This window comes from Mesoplodon densirostris, chromosome 2, assembly GCF_025265405.1.
Source record: "Mesoplodon densirostris isolate mMesDen1 chromosome 2, mMesDen1 primary haplotype, whole genome shotgun sequence".
NCBI lineage: Eukaryota > Metazoa > Chordata > Mammalia > Artiodactyla > Ziphiidae > Mesoplodon > Mesoplodon densirostris.
The window spans coordinates 37,149,215-37,168,659 of NC_082662.1; the positions used below are offsets into that span (position 1 = coordinate 37,149,215).

The 19,445-nt window shown below is 42.5% G+C and overlaps 1 protein-coding gene across 4 annotated transcripts in view; it reads left to right on the plus strand.

Annotated features, from left to right (window-relative positions):
- Window positions 1-19,445, plus strand: part of ST3GAL3 (ST3 beta-galactoside alpha-2,3-sialyltransferase 3) — a 227,642-nt gene that overhangs the window by 146,591 nt on the left and 61,606 nt on the right. For all 4 annotated transcript variants that reach the window (XM_060089674.1, XM_060089671.1, XM_060089670.1 and 1 more), the window contains one exon: window positions 8,659-8,751. In XM_060089674.1, coding sequence (XP_059945657.1) covers window positions 8,732-8,751 — 20 coding nt within the window. In that variant the 5' untranslated portion in view covers window positions 8,659-8,731. The remainder of the gene's footprint in view (window positions 1-8,658; window positions 8,752-19,445) is intronic.

Here is a 19,445-nt window from a genome sequence, read left to right on the forward strand (position 1 = left end):
ACTACTGAGCCTGTATGCCACAACTACTGAAGCCCACGCGCCTAGAGCCCGTGTTCCACAACAAGAGAAGCCACCAGAACAAGAAGCCCACGCACCACAATGAAGAGTAGACCCTGCTCGCTGCAACTAGAGAAAGCCTGCGTGCAGCAACGAAGACCCAGTGCAGCCAAAAATAAAAATTAATTAATTAAAAAATATGAGTGAAATTATGATGATAATTCAGGTGGTCTAGAAGTAGAAACAACAGAAGTCAAACATTAAAACAGTAGGAATAGTTACTGACATTTGTATAACCTTTCAAAGAATGTTCTGACCTACATTGTTGCAGGAAATCATTTGATCTTCCCACCAGTCCTGTATTTATTATAGCTATTTTAAGAGTTAAGAGAACCGATTATCTCATGCCTGAGGTTACACAACTAGTAAGTGGAAGAGCTAGTTGCTTAAACTCCAGTCTTTTTACCTTTAAGCCCACTCTTCTTTCTACCAAAGAAAGCAAAGGCTTTGGTGAGAATAAAGGATGGGTTTAAGAGTCAGTTTCTCTTGTCAAAAATGATAATAATACTTACCCCAGAGTAGGGCTGCTCCAAGGGTGTGCGGAGTCCTGGCTAATATTTTTATAAGGTCTCTGCTGTATAAATAAGTTGATGGGTCCATGTGAGATGTAATGATTTATTAATGAGGATTTAGAACAATAGGGAAAGAAGAGATACTTATGTATGTGTATATTATCCAATCAGTGCACATGAAGTTTCTTCAGAGTATCCAGATACCCCTTCTTTCTCTTTAGATTCAGGAACCATCTCATCATGTTTTTTTTATTGTCAGGTGTATCATTCCTGGCTAATTTCACATCTCCCACCATAAGAAAAAGGTAGCAGTACTGTTATTATTTACAGCACCATGGCTTTCTGGAACCTGTTTTATAGAAACAATATAGATCTTCTTGTCTCTTCAGTTCTCTAGTACCCTTTATTTCATGCTGGTTACATCATTACTCTTTTTTTTTTTAGGATCTTTATTGGAGTATAATTGCTTTACAATGGTGTGTTAGTTCCTGCTGTATAACAAAGTGAATCAGCTATACATATACATACATCTCCATATCTCCTCCCTCTTTCTTCTCCCTCCCACCCTCCCTATCCCACCCCTCTAGATGGTCACAAAGCACTGAGCTGATCTCCCTGTGCTATGCAGCTGCTTCCCACTAGCTATCTATTTTACATTTGGTAGTGTATATATGTCCATGCCACTCTCTCACTTCGTCCCAGCTTACCTTTCCCCCTCCCCATGTCCTCAAGTCCATTCTCTATGTCTGCGTCTTTATTCTTGTCCTGCCCCTAGATTGTTCCGAACCTTTTTTTTTTTTAAGATTCCATATATGTGTTAGCATATGGTATTTGTTTTTCTGTTTCTGACTTACTTCACTCTGTATGATAGTCTCTAGGTCCATCCACCTCACTACAGATAACTCGATTTCGTTTCTTTTTATGGCTGAGTAATATTCCTACATCATTACTCTTGATGCCACACTATCCTTATCCTTCATGCTGCCCACGAATACTGGCTTCCAGTGACTCTGAAAGGTTGTGACTGTGCTTTGCTGACAATGACCACAAATGCAAGTCTTACCCAGAGTATGAAGGGGAAATGTGAACTGTAATTAGTTTGTGGTCATGTTAAATTTACCATTTGAAACTACCAAGACTGAATCATGAAGAAATAAAAATCCAAACAGACCAATTACTAGTAAGGAGATTGAATCAGTAGTCAGAAACCTCCCAACAAACAAAAGCCCAGGACCAGATGGCTGGTGAATTCTACCAAACATTTAAAGAAAAAAATACCAATCCTTCTCAAATTTTTCCAAAACATAGAAGAGGAGGGAACACTTCCAAACTCATTTTATGAGGCCAGCATTATCCTGATACCAAAACCAGACAAAGGCACTACAAGAAAAGAAAATTACAGGCCAATATCTTTGATGAACACAGATGCAAAAATCCTCAACAAAATTTTAGCAAACAGAATTCAACAATACATTAAAATTCAACATACACTGTGATCAAGTGAGATTTATTCCTGGGATGCAAGGATGGTGCAACATCCATAGATCAATCAGTGTGATAAACCACATTAATAAAATGAAGAGAAAAAAATCATATGATCATCTTAGTAGATACAAAATAAGCATGTGACAAAATTCAACATCCATTCATAATAAAAATTCTCAACAAAGTGGGTATAAAGGAAATGTACCTCAACATAATAAAGGCCATATATGATAAACCCACAGATAACGTCATACTCAATGGTAAAAAAGCTGAGTCTTTCCTCTAAGATCAGGAACAAGACAAAGATGGCCACTGTCACCACTTTTATTCATTGTAGTACCAGAAGTCCTAGCCAAAGCAATTAAGAAAGAAAAGAAACAAAAGGCATCCAATTTGGAAAGGAAAAAGTAAAACTGTCTGTATTTAGAGGTGACAATATTATATATAAAAATCCTAAAGATTCCACCAAAAAAAAAACTTGTTAGAATGATTTTTAAAAATTCAATAAAGTTGTAAGATACAAAATCAATATACTAAAATCAGTTGTGTTTCTATACACTAATAATGAACTATCAGAAAGAGAAATTAAGAAAACAATCCCATTTACAATTGCATCAAAAAGAATAAAATACCTTGTAATAAATTTAGATTAGGAGGTGAAAGGCTTTTTACACTGAAACTATAAGACACTGATGAAAGTAATGAAGAAGACACAAATAAATGGAATATATTTTGTACTCATGGATTGGAAGAATTAATATTGTTAAAATGTTTATAGTATCTAAAACAACGTACAGAGTCAGTGCAATCCCTACCAAAATTTATCATTTGAAATTCTATAGTGTAAACATAGAATAGCACATCTTCCAACCATGTTTCTCTTGGACTCTTTTAGCTCCACATGCCTAGGTCTAAGGGCTGTACTCCTTAAAGGATTATTGTAAAGTTATATTAGATAATTATGTCCAGTGTGTGTGTGTGTGTGTGTGTGTGTGTGTGTGTGTGTGTGTTTTAATAAAATGTAGAAACAAAATTGACTTGGAGCAGTTGCAAGAGATTCCTGGTGGAAAGTCTCGGTGAGAATTGCTTATACAGCTCAGGCTAAAGCGTTTGCAAGAGCTTACTAGAGAGCATCCTCCCAGACAAAATGAAGTAAATTACAAGGCCCTGGAGACAAAGATAAACTGCAGTAATGTCAGCTCCAGAATCACTGATCAAAGAGCAGAGTGGCTGATTTGTTGAGAAGATACTGCAGTGCCCCATAACAAGAGCTGAAAGGCAGGGCCTCCATAGCTGAGAAATACCCCCAAATTCCAGATCATGCAAATCAAGCAGTCCCTCTTCTCTTAAAGTGATAGAAGAAACATGAGACAGTGCCTCCATGTTTATCACAGATCACTGTAAGTGAGGCAAAACTCTATAGAAGCCCAAGTCTGCAGCGGAGTTCACAAAGAGCAATGGGTCAGTGATGCCCAGGGCAGGATGGACTGGCACCCCCCAAATGTGGGTGAATGAAGAGATGGTTGATAATTCAGGAAGAGCCAGCAGACCTGTAATCGTGGGGGAGAGGCAGTCAGAGGAGATAGAAATTGTCCTTAGGGAGAAAACTTTCCATCTTGGAGCTTGAAAGGCTCTATGGCAGTATTAAATAACCTTTCTTACATAAAGGCTATTTCAGAAGAAAAAAAGAAAATGAAAATGTTTAATGACGGGCTAGGATTACTAAAGCTAACCGAAGCTGCTTCTGCCATTTCCCAAATCATGTCATCATTCCAGAAGCATCTCTCTAGTAATTGCAGAAGTGCATCTTCATCGGGAAGGTTAGAGAGGATAGAACTGAAGAAGCAGTGGTGGGGTGAACTCCGTGCTGAGAGTTCTTACCTGTGTTTATCATGCAAGTCCTCCCAGCACAATTGTACTGGCTACTTAACTTGATTAAGTTGCTATATTTGCTTAAAAAGAAGCTAATATTTGTTAACTATGGTTTGTGAGGCAGTGTGCTAGGTGTTACACACATGGTCTTACTCCGTTCTTGCAACCAGTTCCTTGAACTGCTTCCTGTAAACTAGCATCTGGAATGAGGGAGGGGGCACAGTAGGGGGCTAAGTTCAGTCTTTTCTGAGAGGTTCTAGGTTCTAGGTTATTCTAACCAGCTTATATGCATGCTGAAAAATTTCCTAACCTCAAAAAAATCTTTGCCTGCAATTTCCCTCCAGCAATTGCCCCATTTCTCTGTCTCCCTTTATAGCAAAACTTCTAAAAATGATAGTCTCTATTCCCTGGCTCCAATTCTTCTGTTTTCTCTGAAACCCGATCAAAGCAGCATTTCACCCCCACACTCCAGTGAAACAGCTCTACTCAAAGTCAAGAGCAACCTCCATGTTGGCAAATCCAGCTGTCAATCTTATGGCTACCTTCCCAGGCCGAGCACAGTGTTTGATGCAGTTGGTCCCTGTATCCTTCTTGAGACACTTCATTCCTTTGGCACCTGAGACATCACACTCTCTCCTGATTATTTTTCTATCTCAGGGACTGCTTCTTTCAGCCTTTTGCCACGCTACTCCTCACCTCCCAAATGTTGATCCTTAAAATGCACACGGTGATCAGGGCACTCTCCCACTGGAAATCATTCAGTGACTCTCCCCAGGACAGAATCCAAACTTGAGCATTGGAAACCTCCGCCACCTCACCTGTCACGAAGTATTTGTGTGGTGCTCTAGAGGACAGCCAGCCCATCCAAATGTTCTTTCTCACCACACCCTCCAAGATGTCTGAGAGCTGAGTGGTTCCCATTTGCAGATGAGGAAGCTGAGAAGCAGATTGTCCTTCACTTGCCCAAGGTCATGCAGCTTGCAGTGTCCTTTATGAAAGCTTCTAATTCCAGGTCCTCTATTCTTCCCATTTACAACCTGTTGTTTGACCTGATTCCTTAAACCTGGGGCTTCTGAGTGAAGCAGAGGCGTGGAAGTCTGGTTCCTTCTTTGAGGTGCCAGCCTCTCCATCTGGATTTCCTCTTAAGAGAGCACTGGTTTACACTCTTCACCCCAGGCACTTGGTAGTCACGTTTGCAGGACAATGGTGCTCTTACTGGTCGAAATTCTAAATCTCCCCAAATGAAAGGCCAGCTGCAGAGTATGAGAAGAACAAGGGCTGAATGATTTGATCAGACATCTGTGGGGGCCTCCTGGCATTTGGAGTGTGAGCGCCTTAGAGAAACTAACTATTCTGGCCTGAGGGAGTTGGAGACTGTTAATCTTGGTGGTTTTGACCGCTCACTGCCCCAGAGGTCCCAGCCTGCTGTATGACTCAGAATCCCCAACACTCCCCCTATTCTTCTCTCACTGGGATAGTCAGGAGGCCATTTCTAAGGCATTTTAATTTGGTAATAACTTGACATGGCCCACTATGCCCAGGACTGTATGTTTTAGAAGTTACTGTTGCTTGGGGTTTGGTTTAGAGCTGCTCCATCCTTAATATCTGACTATCCTGCACTGGCATGGGAAGAGCCTTTCCTGGTGGGCTCTGGCTTCCTGTGTTCCATCTTGCCTGTGCTCTTTCTTCTCCATTATGGATTACCTGAGTCTGTAGACCCTGGACTATCCCATAGCCTGATTCTTTTTTTTAATTAAAAAATTTTTTATACATTTTTTAAAGGTTACTTTCCATTTACAGTTATTACAGAATATTGGCTGTATTCCCCATGTTGTATAGTACATCCTTGAGCCTATCTTACACCCTATGGTTTGTACCTCCCACTCTCCCACCCATATTTTGTTCCTCCCCACCCTTCCTGCTGGCAACCACAAGTTTGTTCTCTATATCTGTGAGTCTACTTCTTGTCTTGCTATAGTCACTAGTTTGTTGTATTTTTTAGATTCCACATACATGTGAGATCATACAGTATTTGTCTTTCTCTGTCTGACTTATTTCACTTAGCATAAGGCCCTCCAGGTCCATCCATATTGCTGCACATCTAGAGCCCTGATTCTTGAAGCATTTTGCCAGAAGTTGATGATGTTCACTAGAGAGAGGAAGGATGTGGCTGAAGATTTGTCTGCTGTTGTACATGCATTTCTACGTGCATTTCTGCAATGCACTGTGTTAAAGGGACGACCACCATCCATCTTTCCTTTTCTTTGTGAAACTTTCTGGAATTCAGAAAGACCATAGGAACCCACAGTACCAGGCAAGCAAGCAGATGGTGGGGGATTGGAGACAAGGATATGAGGGTCTCATAATGCCTCACTGCTTGTTACACACTTCCAGAGAGCTTCTCTACCCCATCTCCAACTGCACTGACCACTCGTGCTGTCCCTGGACTCTGTGCTTCCCTCTGTGATGGCACTGACTGGGATCCACACCAGGGCGGTACCATATTAAGAGCTCCTGGGCTTCCCTGGTGGCATAGTGGTTGAGAATCTGCCTGCCAATGCAGGGGACACAGGTTCGAGCCTTGGTCTGGGAGGATCCCACATGTCACGGAGCAACTAGGCCCGTGAGCCACAACTACTAAGCCTGCGCATCTGGAGCCTGTGCTCCGCAACAAGAGAGGCCGCAACAGTGAGAGGCCTGCGCACTGAGATGAAGAGTGGCCCCCACTCGCCGTGACTAGAGAAAGCCCTCACACAGAAACGAAGACCCAACGCAGCCAAAAATTAATTAATTAATTAATTAATTAAGAGCTCCTGCACTCGTGTTAGAGAGAAATGGTTTCATGTAATATCCACTACTTACTAGCTGTATGCTCTTGACTAAGTCTCTTCATCTTTCTGAGCTTGTATGTAAATTAATAATTAATAGCACCTACTCACCTGGCTATTGAGAGGAGTAATTGAAGAAATCTATAATGTTTTCATCACTGTGCCTAGCCCAAAAGCTTCCGGTAGGTTTAGTAATTGCACTGAAGTTTATGTTTCATTTCTGAAATACAGTTGTTTATGTAAGAAAATATTGTTATGTAAACTTCTCTTGTTAAACCCTTGACTTTCTTTTGCCTACCAAATAAAGGCCCAACTCCGGCTTGTCACTCAGCATTTACATTTGCATTTCAGGCTTTAAATTTCATTGGTAGGGAAAGCTAAAAAAATGTAGATTTTTTAGAAGAAATTGCACATAGATACAGATGAGTTTGTCTAAATTCAGTGAGCAGTGACTCTGTATAAGACCCTGGGCTATGCTCACAGGGCACTGAGTGAATCACACATGACGCATGATAGGCGGTGGCATCATGGTTTCTGGCTGTCCTGTATAGGCACCAGCCTCCCCTACCCTGGACCCACCCCGCCCCCGCCCCTGCAGAAGGCAGCCGTGAGGGAAGACTCACCACAGGGCCCCAGCACAGCAGAGCAGCTGGGCATCAGAGGGCTGGCAGCTGGCCCAAGGGTGGAGACTGGGGAGATTGGGACTGGGAACTGGCAACGAGCCAGGGCTCCTTCAGGTGCCCCAGCACGCAGGGCCTCCAGCCCCAGCAGTCACCGAATGTGTCTTGTTCTTCCACTGTGGTCTTCTCTAGACTGCACTGGGCAGGGTTTTTGGTGGCAGGGCTGTGACTCCAGCTGCACACTGAACACATATGGACACTGAAGCCCAGAGATATGAGATGACTTGACACTACAGTCACACAGCAGCAAAGCCAGGGCTAGAACTCACAAGCCTTCTGAAAAATAGTGCTTTCTGACTTATGGGCTCCTGAGATTGTCTTATGTCCAGTCCAAGTGTAGTGAGATTGTCAGGGCCATTTTGTTCCTTCAGAAAATCATAAGGGTCTTCTATGTGCCCATCTCTGTGCAAAGAACTGGGGGTACAGGGTTAAATCAGACCCTGACCTTGGGAATTTACAGTGCAGTGAGGGAGACATACTACCAACGATTGCAGTTCCGTATAGCGAGTGCTGGGCAATCATGTAATGCGGGTGGCAGGGGGTGGACACTGAGCGCAGGGAAGCACTTGGCTCAATCTGGGGGTCAGGGAATTATGCCCAGAGAAATTGACATCTGAACTGAGTTGTGAAGGACCGGGAGGCATAGGCAGGAGGAGAAGGACAAGGAAGAACATTCCAGGCACAGAGGATAGGAGAGCAGGAGAGCCTCCTTAACTAAACGCCCCAACATGTATTTGATCTCTATTCAGGGCACTGTGAGTGGTTCCCACTGGCTGGATCATAGTGTGTGTGGAGAGAATAGAGGCAGATGAGGCTGGACATGTAGACATATTCAGGAAGGTTGAAAGGGCAGTGCCTGTGACTACCAAAGTCTGGCGGCTCTCTCCTTAGGTTTCCAGGCTCTACTCTCCCAGTCTGGGAGCCTGGTTGGAGTTCCTGATTTCCCTGCAACCGGGCTTACTGCAAAGAATCTATGCAAAACCCAGTGAGCTCTTTTTACCAAATTCCACTGCTGGCCCTTGCTTGTTTACCTACCTATTCCTTTAGGGTTTCTTGGCTCCTCCCCCTTACCCCCACCTCCAGGGCCTTGGTGTGGAAAAGGGGCTGAAGTGCTGACTGTAGGGAGTGAAGCTTTGTTCAGGGTTTAAACACCTACAGCTCTTCATGAACTAGTAACCACTGCCCAGTGCCTGGCAAGCTGTGACTCTCTTTCTCTTCCTATAGGCCTGCTGAGTTAGCCACCAAGTACGCAAACTTTTCAGAGGGAACTTGCAAGCCTGGCTATGCTTCAGCCTTGATGACTGCCATCTTCCCCCGGTAAGTGCTCCTGTTTCTTCCCATCACCTGGATAGCCTGGTCCATGGCCCAGGACTCAGACACCCTGCCCCTTGTGGCAAGTGGTGTGCCTCTGAGAAAATGAGATTTTGTGGTACCTTTCCTCCTGTGTCCTTGAGTCTGTGGGTGCCTGGAAAATACTTTGCTTTTGGTTGGTTCCTACTCCAGTCCCACTCTAGGCCCTTGCTACACCTTACACCCATCTTCCTCTCAGAGCTTGTACCTGCCAGCACAGCTCACTTCTGTGGAGGAAAGAGGTGAGGTAGAACCTACGTGGTTCCCCTTGGAAGCCAGGTATCCAGAGGCAGCCAGACAATGCTCCACAGCACAGAAGCTCGTAGTCTTTTTTGGAAGCTAGGACCAACTACCTGGCTTCAGGGAGGCAAATCCAAATAAAGCAGGAAATAAAGAGGAGTTTCTGAGCCTGGCGTTCTGGAGTTCCTGATTTCCTTGATAGGAGCTGCTGAAAGAAGCTGTGCCAAACCCTGGGAGATCCTTTCACCCAATTCCACTGAGAGGCCTTGCTTGCTTATCCGCCTTTTCCTTTCGGGTTTTCTTTCCTGAAACCTTGGTGTGGAAAAGAGCCTGACATGCTGCGATCGTCTTGTCTGCTGTCCGAGTGCAGTGAGACCCTTGGGGTCGTTTTGTTCCTTCAGAGAGTTATAGGACTATCTGACTTGGATGGGATGTAGGAGGGGCTGCTCGGGACCTCTGGGAGTCAGGATGTAGCACTCGGACCACCAGAGGAGCCCTAAGGGTGGCCTCTTGGGGTGGGCTGTGTTCACGGGGGAAGGGTATGCACTCCATCCCTTAGAAGGCTGAGGTTAGGGCACACGGTGTGCTTGCAAAAGAATGCTGACAAACAGCTTGCCCAAAAGCAAGTCCAGGATATTTGGATTTTATGCTCCTTTTCTTTCCTAATGTCATCAATCCAAGCTTAGCTCCTTGTATAAAACAGGAGGCTCTGCTGGCTGAATATCTGGTGTTCAGTTAGAGATCTCTTTGTCCGGGGTCTGCCTTCTGACTTGATTCCAATGTTTTGCTTCCCCCAGCTATTTTCTGAGCACTTCTTAAGTGTCTGGCACCATGTTCCATATTCTTGCATGGGTTTTCTCAGACCTACATTGCTCAGGCCCCTGGACCAGACACCTGTGAGTTTTCCTTGACCTGTGTATGGGTTTTCTAATTGAAAGTAATACAAGCATGTGGGGAAAAAAAACTCAAACAGTACAAAAGGGTATATATTCCCACTCCAGATCCCAGAGACAGCCAATATTACCATAAACAGGAACATATTGTATTTATTGTACTGTATCTTGCTTTTTACTCCTAACAATGTGTCTTAGAGTTTATCCTATTAACAGCATATATGGATTCATCTCATATTTTAAATGATTGCATAATATATAATTGTTTGGAGGTGTCATAATTTTATTAAAGATTTGTTGAGGTTTAATTTACATACAGTAAAATCTACATATTAGTATAGTTGTATGAGTTTTGATAATACCTTTGTGCAACCACCGTAACAGTTAATAGAACACATCCAACATCACCCCCAAAAGTTCCTTCATGCTTCTTTGCAGTTAACCCCTCCCTTGACCCCCAGGCCCTGACAACTACTGTCCCTGTAGTATTTCCAGAATGTCATATAAATGGATCATATAGTAGCCTTTTGAGTCTGCCTCTTTTGTTTAGTATAATGCATTTGGGATTCACACATGTGTGTAGCAGTTGCTTGTTCCTTTTTATTGCTGAATAGTATTCCATTAAATGGGCATAACATTGTATGTTGTTTATCTGTTCAACAGTCAAAAGACATTTGGGTTAATTCCAGTTTTTAGCTATCATAAATAAAGCCAATATAAACATTTGTGTAGAGGATGTATGCTTCACTGCATAAGAATTTGCCAAACTGTTTTCCAAAGTGACTATACTGTTTTGCTTTCCTGCCAGCAAAGTATAAGAGTTTTAGTTGTTTTATATCCCTGACATCAATCTTTTTAATTTTAGCTGTTCTAGTAGGTTTAGAGGGAAGGGAGGGCTTAGAGGGCTTACCAGGGAAGCCCTGCTTTCGATGTTTTATCTAAGAAGTCTTTCCCGGGACTTCTCTGGTGGCACAGTGGTTAAATGTATCATTTTATTTTTAGATTCCACATATGGTCAATTACTAACAGAGGGATGTTGAAGTCTCCATTTATCAGTTTTTGCTTCAATGTATTTTGAAGCTCTGCCATTTAGAGCTTACACATTTAGGACTGTAGCCCCTTGCTGAATAGACTCCTTCATTTTTCTGAAATGTCCCTTTTTCACTGGTAATAATCCTTGTTCTGAAATCTTCCTTGTTTGATATTAATATAACCACTCCAGCCTTTTAAAAGTTAGTTTCATCATGGTATATGTTTTTCTATTCTTTTACATTTTCGGGTGGAGAAGGAGTTTGTATGTTTATACCCTTGAGCATCAGAGAAGTTGGATCTTAGAGGTGTGGTTGGCAGCAGTCCCTCCTTTTACATTTAACCTATCTGTTTCTTTATAATTAGAGAGGGTTTCTTGCAGACAACACATAATGGAGTCTTGCTTTTTTATCCAATCTGACAATGTCTGCCTTTTACTGGAATGTTTATACTGTTTATATTTAATGTAATCATCAGTGTGGTTTGGCTTAAATCTACCATCTTGCTATGAGTTTTCTGCTAGTTTCTTTTTTCCCTTTCTTTTCCTGCCTCCTTTTGGATTAATTGAGTGTGTTTTATGGTTTTATTTTACCATAAAATAAAACTGTTGGTTTAATAGCTATGCCTCTTTGTTTTATGTTTTTCATGATTATTCTAGAGTTTACAATATACATCATTGATTTATAATCTACTTTAAAACATATTATAGCACTTTGTTTAGAGCTTATGAACCTTAGAACAGTATACTTCCATTTCCCCTTCCGCCCTTTGTGCTATTTTTGGTCATATTTTACATTTATGTATTATAAACCCACACAACACTGTCCTTATTTATTTTTGTTTTAAACAGTTAATTATTTAAAGTGAATTAAAAATGAGCAGGAAAAGGCAACCTACAGAATGGGAGAAGGTATTTACACATCATATATCTGATGTGTTAATATCCAGAATATATAAAGAACTCCTACAACTCAAAAACAACAACAAATGGGGGAAGGATTCAAATAGACATTTCTCCTAAGATGATATACAAATAGCCAACAAGCACATGAAAAAATGCTCAATATAATCAGTCATTGGGGAAATGCAAATCAAAACCACAATGAGAGGGCTTCCCTGGTGGTGCAGTGGTTAAGAATCTGCCTGCCAATGCAGGGGACATGGGTTCAAGCCCTGGTCCAGGAAGATCCCACATGCCGTGGAGCAGCTAAGCCCGGGTGCCACAACTACTGAGCCTGCGCTCTAGAGCCCGCAAGCCACAACTACTGATCCCACGTGCCACAACTACTGAAGCCCATGTGCCTGGAGTCCGTGCTCTGCAACACAAGAAGCCACTGTAATGAGAAGCCTGCGCACCTCAACCAAGAGTATCCCCTGCTCGCTGCAACTAGAGAAAGCCGGCAGGCAGCAACGAAGACCCAACACAGCCAAACAAAACAAAACAAAACAAAACAAAAAAAACAGAGTGAGATACTACCTCACACTTATTAGGGTGGCTGCTATCAAAGAGGCAGAAAATAGCAAGTGTTGACAAGGATGTGGAGAAATCAGAACCCTGTGCACTGCTGGTGACAATGTAAATTGGTGGTGCAGCCACTATGGAAAACAGTATGGTGTTCCTCAAAAAACTGAAAGTAGAATTACTATATGACCCAGCAATTCTACTTTTGGATATATACCCAAAAGAAATGAAAGCAGGGTCTGAAAGAGGTATTTGCACATCCATGTTCATAGCAGCATTATTCACAATAGCCAAAGCAATCCAAGAGTCTGTCAATTGATGAAAAGATAAAATGTGGTATATACATGGAATGGAATATTATTCAGCCTTAAAAAGAGGGGAAGTTCTGACAGATGCTATGGTGTGGGTGAACCTTGAGGACATTATACTAAGTGAAATAAGCCAGTCATAGAAAGACAATACTGTTTTATTTCACTTATGTGAGGTACCTAGGGTAGTCAGACTCACAGAGATAGAAAATAGAATGGTGGCTGCCAGAGGCTGGGGACAGGGGGAAATGAGGAATTGCTGTTTAATGGATATTTAATAGACAGAGTTTCAGTTTTACAGGATGAAAAGCATTCTGGAGATTGAGTGCCTAACAATGTGAAAGTACTTAACACTACTGAATTGTACACTTAAAAATGTTTAAGATGATAAATTTTATGTTATGTGTATTTTACCACAATTTAAATTTTAAAAGTTTTTTAAAATTAGGATGAAAAGTCTTTTTTTTTCCCCCTCAGATTTGTTTTCATTCTCCCTTTGTTTTTTGATTTAATTTTTTTTTTTTTTTTTTGGCTGCGTTGGGTCTTTGTTGCTGCACGTGGGCTTTCTCTAGTTGTGGTAAGCTGGGGCTACTCTTCATTGCAGTGCACAGACTCTAGGCCTGCAAGCTTCAGTAGTTGTGGCACATGGGCTTAGTTGCTCTGCAGCAAGTGGGATCTTCCTAGACCAGGGATCGGACCCATGTCCCCTGCATTGGTAGGCGGATTCTTATCCACTACACCACCAGGGAAGTCCCTGAAAACTCTTTTATAGTTACCCACAAACTTAGTTTTACTGTTGCTCTTTCTTCCTTTGTGTAGATACATATTTCTATATGGTGTTCTTTTTCTTCTGCTTGAAGAACGTCTTTTAACATTTCTTATGAGGAAGATCTTATGGCAATGAAGTCTATCAGCTTTGGTTTGTCTGATAAAGTCTATTTTACCTTCAGTTTCCAAAGTTTGTTTGTTTGTTTTTGGCTGTGTATACAATTCTAGGTTGACAATTTGACACACCTGCAATACTTTAAAGATATAACTTCACTTTCTTTTGGCTTGTATAGTTTCTAACGAAAGTCTTCGGTCATTCTTACCTTATTTATTTATTTAAATTTTATTTTATTATTTGTCTGCGTCAGGTCTTAGTTGCAGCATGTGGAATCTTCGCTGTGGCATGTGGGCTTCTCTAGTTGGGGCTTCTCTGTAGTTGTGGTGTGCAGGCTTAGTTGCCTCTGGCATGTTGGATCTTAGTTCCCTGACCAGGGATCGAACCTGCATCCCCTGCATTGGAAGGTGGATTCTTAAGCATTGGACCACCAGGGAAGTCCCTTTACCTTTTTTCACTTTGTATGCAATGTTTCTCTTTTCCTCTGCCTGCTTTTTGATATTTTTCTCCTTATCGCTCGTTCTCAGCAATTTGATATGATGCAGTTTGTTGTGGTTTTCTTTATATTATTCTTGGCTTGCATTTATTTATAAATAACTATAGTTTATAGTTTATTTTTTAATCAAATTTGGATGCTTTTTGTCCTTATTTTTTCAAATATTTTTTCTGCCCATCACCCTTCCCAGGATTCCAATTACATGTATGTTAAGCCATTCATCCAACTGGTTTGTTTGATGCTAGGTTTGTTTGGTGTTTTTTTTCCCCAATTCTTTCTTATTTCTCTTTGTGTTTCATTTTGGATAGTTGATATTGCTATGTCTTCACACCCACTGATATTTCTCTTGTGGTGTCTAATCAGCTGTTAATCCCATCTGGTGTGTTTTCATTTCAGATATTGTGTTTTTAATCTCTGTGGTTCCATTTAGGTCTATTTATATCTTTCATTTTATTCTTTATTATGTTCATGTGTTCTTCTACCTTCCTGAACATAGAGAATATATTTAGAATAGCTATTTAAACATCCTTGTCTGGTAATCCCATCATCTGTATCATTTCTGGGATGGTTTCTATTGATTGATTTTTCTCCTGATAATGGCCTATATTTTTCTGATTCTTTGTATGCCTGCCTGGTAATTTTTTATTAGATTCAAGACAATGTGAAATTTACATTTTTCTGTGCTAGATTTTGTTATGTTCTCTTAAATAGTGCTAGTTTTGCTTGGACATGTAGTTAAGTTACTTGGAATCAGTTGTATCCCTTTGAGATTTGCTTTTAACATTGTTAGTGCAGGTGTTGAGCAACCGTTTGTCTAGGGCTAATTTATCCCCATAACTAACGGAGTACCTGTCTAGGGACTGGACCCAATGCCTTGTGCATTATGAGGCATTTCCGCTCTGCCTGATTTATTTCCACGATTGTTTTGTGAATACAAACAATTCCCAGCCCTGTATGAACACCAGGAATTGTTTGATCTACCGCTTCCCAGTGGCCTTTCCTCAGCCTCAGAATTTCCTCTCGTATACGCCCAGGTCAGTACTTGGCCAAAGATCTGAGGGGACCCCTTTGCAGGTCTCTGGGGCCTTCTGAGCATCTCTGTTCTCCGTGGTAGTCTCCACAAATTCTAGTCTTCTTGCCCTCCCTAAACTTTGATCACTTTTTTTCAACTCAGGAAGACCACTAGGCTCTATTTGGGTTCCCCATCCCTGCACTGGTCCAAAGACTTGTTTCATCTATTTTGACTTGTTTTCTGGTTGTTGAAGGTAGGAGGGTAAATCCCACCCCTGTTATTCTATCATGGTGGGAAGCAGAAGTCCCTTCTTTACACAGCATTCTATGAACTAAACTATAGTTTACTGCATCAGTTCCCTATTGATGGACAGTTTGACTACTCTAAATATCACTTCAGTGAATAACCTTTTTTACACAACACTCCCCACACATGTGAGATTATCTAGAATAAAGTGATATTTATGGATCCAAAGTTGTGTGTGTTTATAATTTTGAAAGTTATGGGCAAATTGCCCTCTGTAGCAGTTTTTGAATTTATATCCACACACAGTAGTTTAACCTTCATCCAGTACTTTCTCCCATCGCGGAGCACAGGCTCCGGACACGCAGGCTCAGCAGCCATGGCTCATGGGCCCAGCCGCTTCATGGCACGTGGGATCTTCCCGGATCCCCCGCATCAGCAGGCGGACTCTCAACCACTGCACCACCAGGGAAGCCCCATCCAGTACTCTTATAGCTTTATTATTTATATTTGAATTATTAATCCATCTGAGTTTTTATTGTTTTGGTTTGGTTTTAGTGTTAGGTGTGATCCCTGGTGTTGGGATCTAGGATTGTTTAATTTTTTTCCTCGTGGGTAACTAGTGTTTCTGGATATTTTGACCAAAAAGTTGTAAGTAAATTCAGGATTTTGATTTTTGTAGTAAGAATATTTTGACACAAGGGGTCTTAAGGCAGCTCTTTTGACGTGTTAGTTTTGACCTGATCTAATAAAAACAAGCCATTAGATCCCCCCACCTCTTGTTACCAAGTGCTGTGGGAAGGGTATTCTCACTCTGGCCCTAAGCCTCACTCCTCCTTGAGCCCACCCAGTCACTGCCTCCTACGCCTGAGCTCAGACTGGGGAGCAGGCAGTGGTAGCGGAGGGGTGCTGGTGGGCTGGTCCATCCAAGGTGCAGAGTCCTGCTTCTCTGGGAAGCCAGCCTGCTCCCTCTCACACCTTTGCGCTGTCTGCTGGGAAATCCTCCTTGCCTGCCTGGATACATCGTCCTCTAACGAGAGAGATGGGGAGGAGGGGGCATGAGGTCCAAGGGAAATCAAATTTATTGAGCATCTGCTCTGCTGTAAACATTGGATTAGGGCTTTGCATCTATTGGTCTCATGGAACAGAAAGCCTTCCCTGACCTCCGTTCCTGCACACACCCAGTTACTCCTTCCCCAACCTGTCCCGCTATAGTGCTGCACACGTAGCTCTGTTACGGTACTTGTAATTATGTATGGATGTTTCTTCTCACATAGTAGGCTGTGTACCTCTTAGCATAGAGACATGGTCTTATTCATGGCTGCCAATACTTAGCAGAACCTTTAGCATTTAGTAGGCACTTAATGCTTGTTTCATGAGTGGATATTGATTTCTGCCCTTGGGAGATTGAGAGTCTGAGGGAATGAGGAATGTTGATGAGACACTCTTTCAGTGGAGAGAGTTACTGAAGAAAAATAATTATTTTGACATGTACCAATATATGATAGATTGGAAAGAGATGAGATTTGGAGATAGAAAGTTCTCACAGCTTTCTCACTTAATGGGCTGTGTGATCTTGGAAAAGTCAGAGCATAACTCATTAGTCAAGAGAATGAAATGAGAGGATGTATCTTGGGGCTATAAATGTTAGATCATTCCAGCAAAATTTAATGTTAGACACTAAGTGAACTGTTTTCCCAATGACTTTCATTAAATCAGGTAAGTTTTTTCAGGGAGAAATAAAGATCCCAGAATAGGTCATGGTAAACATTTAAAATATAGGTTTAAAGAAAAAATACAGCTCCCACTCCCCATTTTCCTAGCAATGCTTTACTATAAACATTTGAGTGGCTTTTTAAAGGTGCTTTGATGAAAGATTGAGTATCATGTCTTTTTGATGGTAACCAGTGAAGCCACTTAGCATCAGGCACAAGCATGCATCCATAGGCGAGGCCTGCGGCAAACAGTTTCAGCCAAAAGCAGAACCCAAATCCAGGCTGTGCCCAAGTACAGCAGCAACACTGACAGCCAACACCTACTGATGTATCAATATTGACTTCTCCGATCCTCTGCTAAGACCTTTTCCTATTTTTTCTGTTTTAATCCTCCCAACAATCATATGAAATAGTATTGTTATTAATACAGTTTTAACTCTGAGGAGACGGAGGCATAAAGAAGTCGAGCAGTTTGCCTGAGGTCACACGGATAGGAAGTGATGAAGCCCAGTTTGAACCCTACTCTGACCGCCTAGCCCATATGCTTAACTGCCACATTCTATTGCCTCTCACAGCTGCTGTCCCATGGACAGGGTGGCTAGGGGCCAGAGTGCAGAGGTCTACCAGTTGCCCGATGGGGGCTCAGGAGGCACTGGTGTAGAAATTGCCCTCTTGCCTGGCTCTACAGAGGAAAACCTCACTTCTCTTGGGACGCTCTTTGCTTTGGGAAGGCCAGGGTGCATGGCTTGTGTCTGAGACTGTGTGTGTCTGTGATTCTCATGCTACTAAGGAATCATTGCCGTGGTCCAAGCTGGCCAAATTCCCCCGAGTGCAAAGGATGGCTTTTGAAACCTTGCTGAGCTCTCTGAGGCAGGAAGTCTGGAGTACTGACAGAGTCCCAGCTGCCTGTCTTGGGACTCTCATGTGAGAAGGTACAAGAGGCCTACTGCACTGCCCTGGGGGATTTGAAAGTTTATGGGCTCCTGGCCAAGGTAGCTGGGTATCTGGTATCCCCATATTTCAAAGACCCTCCTTCTCTGCCCTTCGTGGGTTCTGGGACTTTTTTTTTTTTTTTTTTTTTTTTTGCGATACGTGGGCCTCTCACTGTTGTGGCCTCTCCCGTTGTGGAGCACAGGCTCCGGACGCGCAGGCTCAGCGGCCATGGCTCACGGGCCCAGCCGCTCCGCGGCATGTGGGATCTTCCCGGACCAGGGCACGAACCCGTGTCCCCTGCATCGGCAGGCGGACTCTCAACCACTGCGCCACCAGGGAAGCCCCGATTCTGGGACTTTTATCACTGCAATACCAGGAAGGAGTGGTAAGATTGAGAGGCATCCTTGTAAATCTTTGTCCCAAACCATAAATTACAGAGGAGAATAGAGCACTATCCACTTCCACAGAATCACTGTCCTTCTAGCCTGGGAGCAAGCTGAGTGTCTCCCCACCCAGGAGCGTGCAGAAGACTTGTCACCATTGTTCTCTCTGCTTCCTCATGTCCCCTATCTCTTAGTCTCTGTACTCTCACTTCCACTCCCACCCCTCCCCTCCCTGAAATGCTCTTGTCCAGATCACCCAAAAGGACTAACTGACACATCCAGTGGGTGAACCTCTTTTTTTGACCTCTCTTAAAAGAGTGTTTGGCAGTATTGATCTCTTCCTCTATTTTGAACATTTTGCAACTCTCTCTTCTCATTAACGCTTCTTCTAAACTCCCTTCCTGTTCTCCTCCTGTTTCTCTATTATTCCTTCTCCGTCTCTTTTACAAGCAATCTCTTTCTGCTGTGCCTACCCTTAAATGTTGATGTAAAAAAAAAAAAAATGTTGGTGTCTGCCAGGGTTCAACTATGGCCCTTTTTCTTCTCTTCTCACTATGTGTTGGCTTCAACTAATACATACATGCTGATGAGTCTCAAATCTGTTTGGAGCCCAAATCTCTTCTGATCTCTAGACCCAAATAGCCAACTTCCTGCTGGACAGCTCTACTTGGAAGACTCTTGAGCATCTCAAACTCAGTGTATCCAACTCACCAAAATTCCAGTAATTCTAATCAGTCCATGTTGCCTATTTCACTGAGTGTTACCACTATTCACTCTGTCACCTGAGCCAGAAATCTGGGCGTTTTTCTTTCTCCTTCCTTTCTCAACAAGATGTCAGTTAGTCATTGAATTCTGACACGTCTACCCTCTATAGAGGAGTCAGTCCCTTCCCCTGAGCTCTGATTTCCCAGCCTCTCCTGTATCTTTGACCTGAAATCAGGAACCTGGATCTTCATTCTCTTTACTGACTCCTTCGAATCACTATTTAATCTTACTCAGGTTTCTCTCATCCCTCAAGAAGTTGCCACATTGACTCCACTATCCTATAGTAGACCTAATGATAA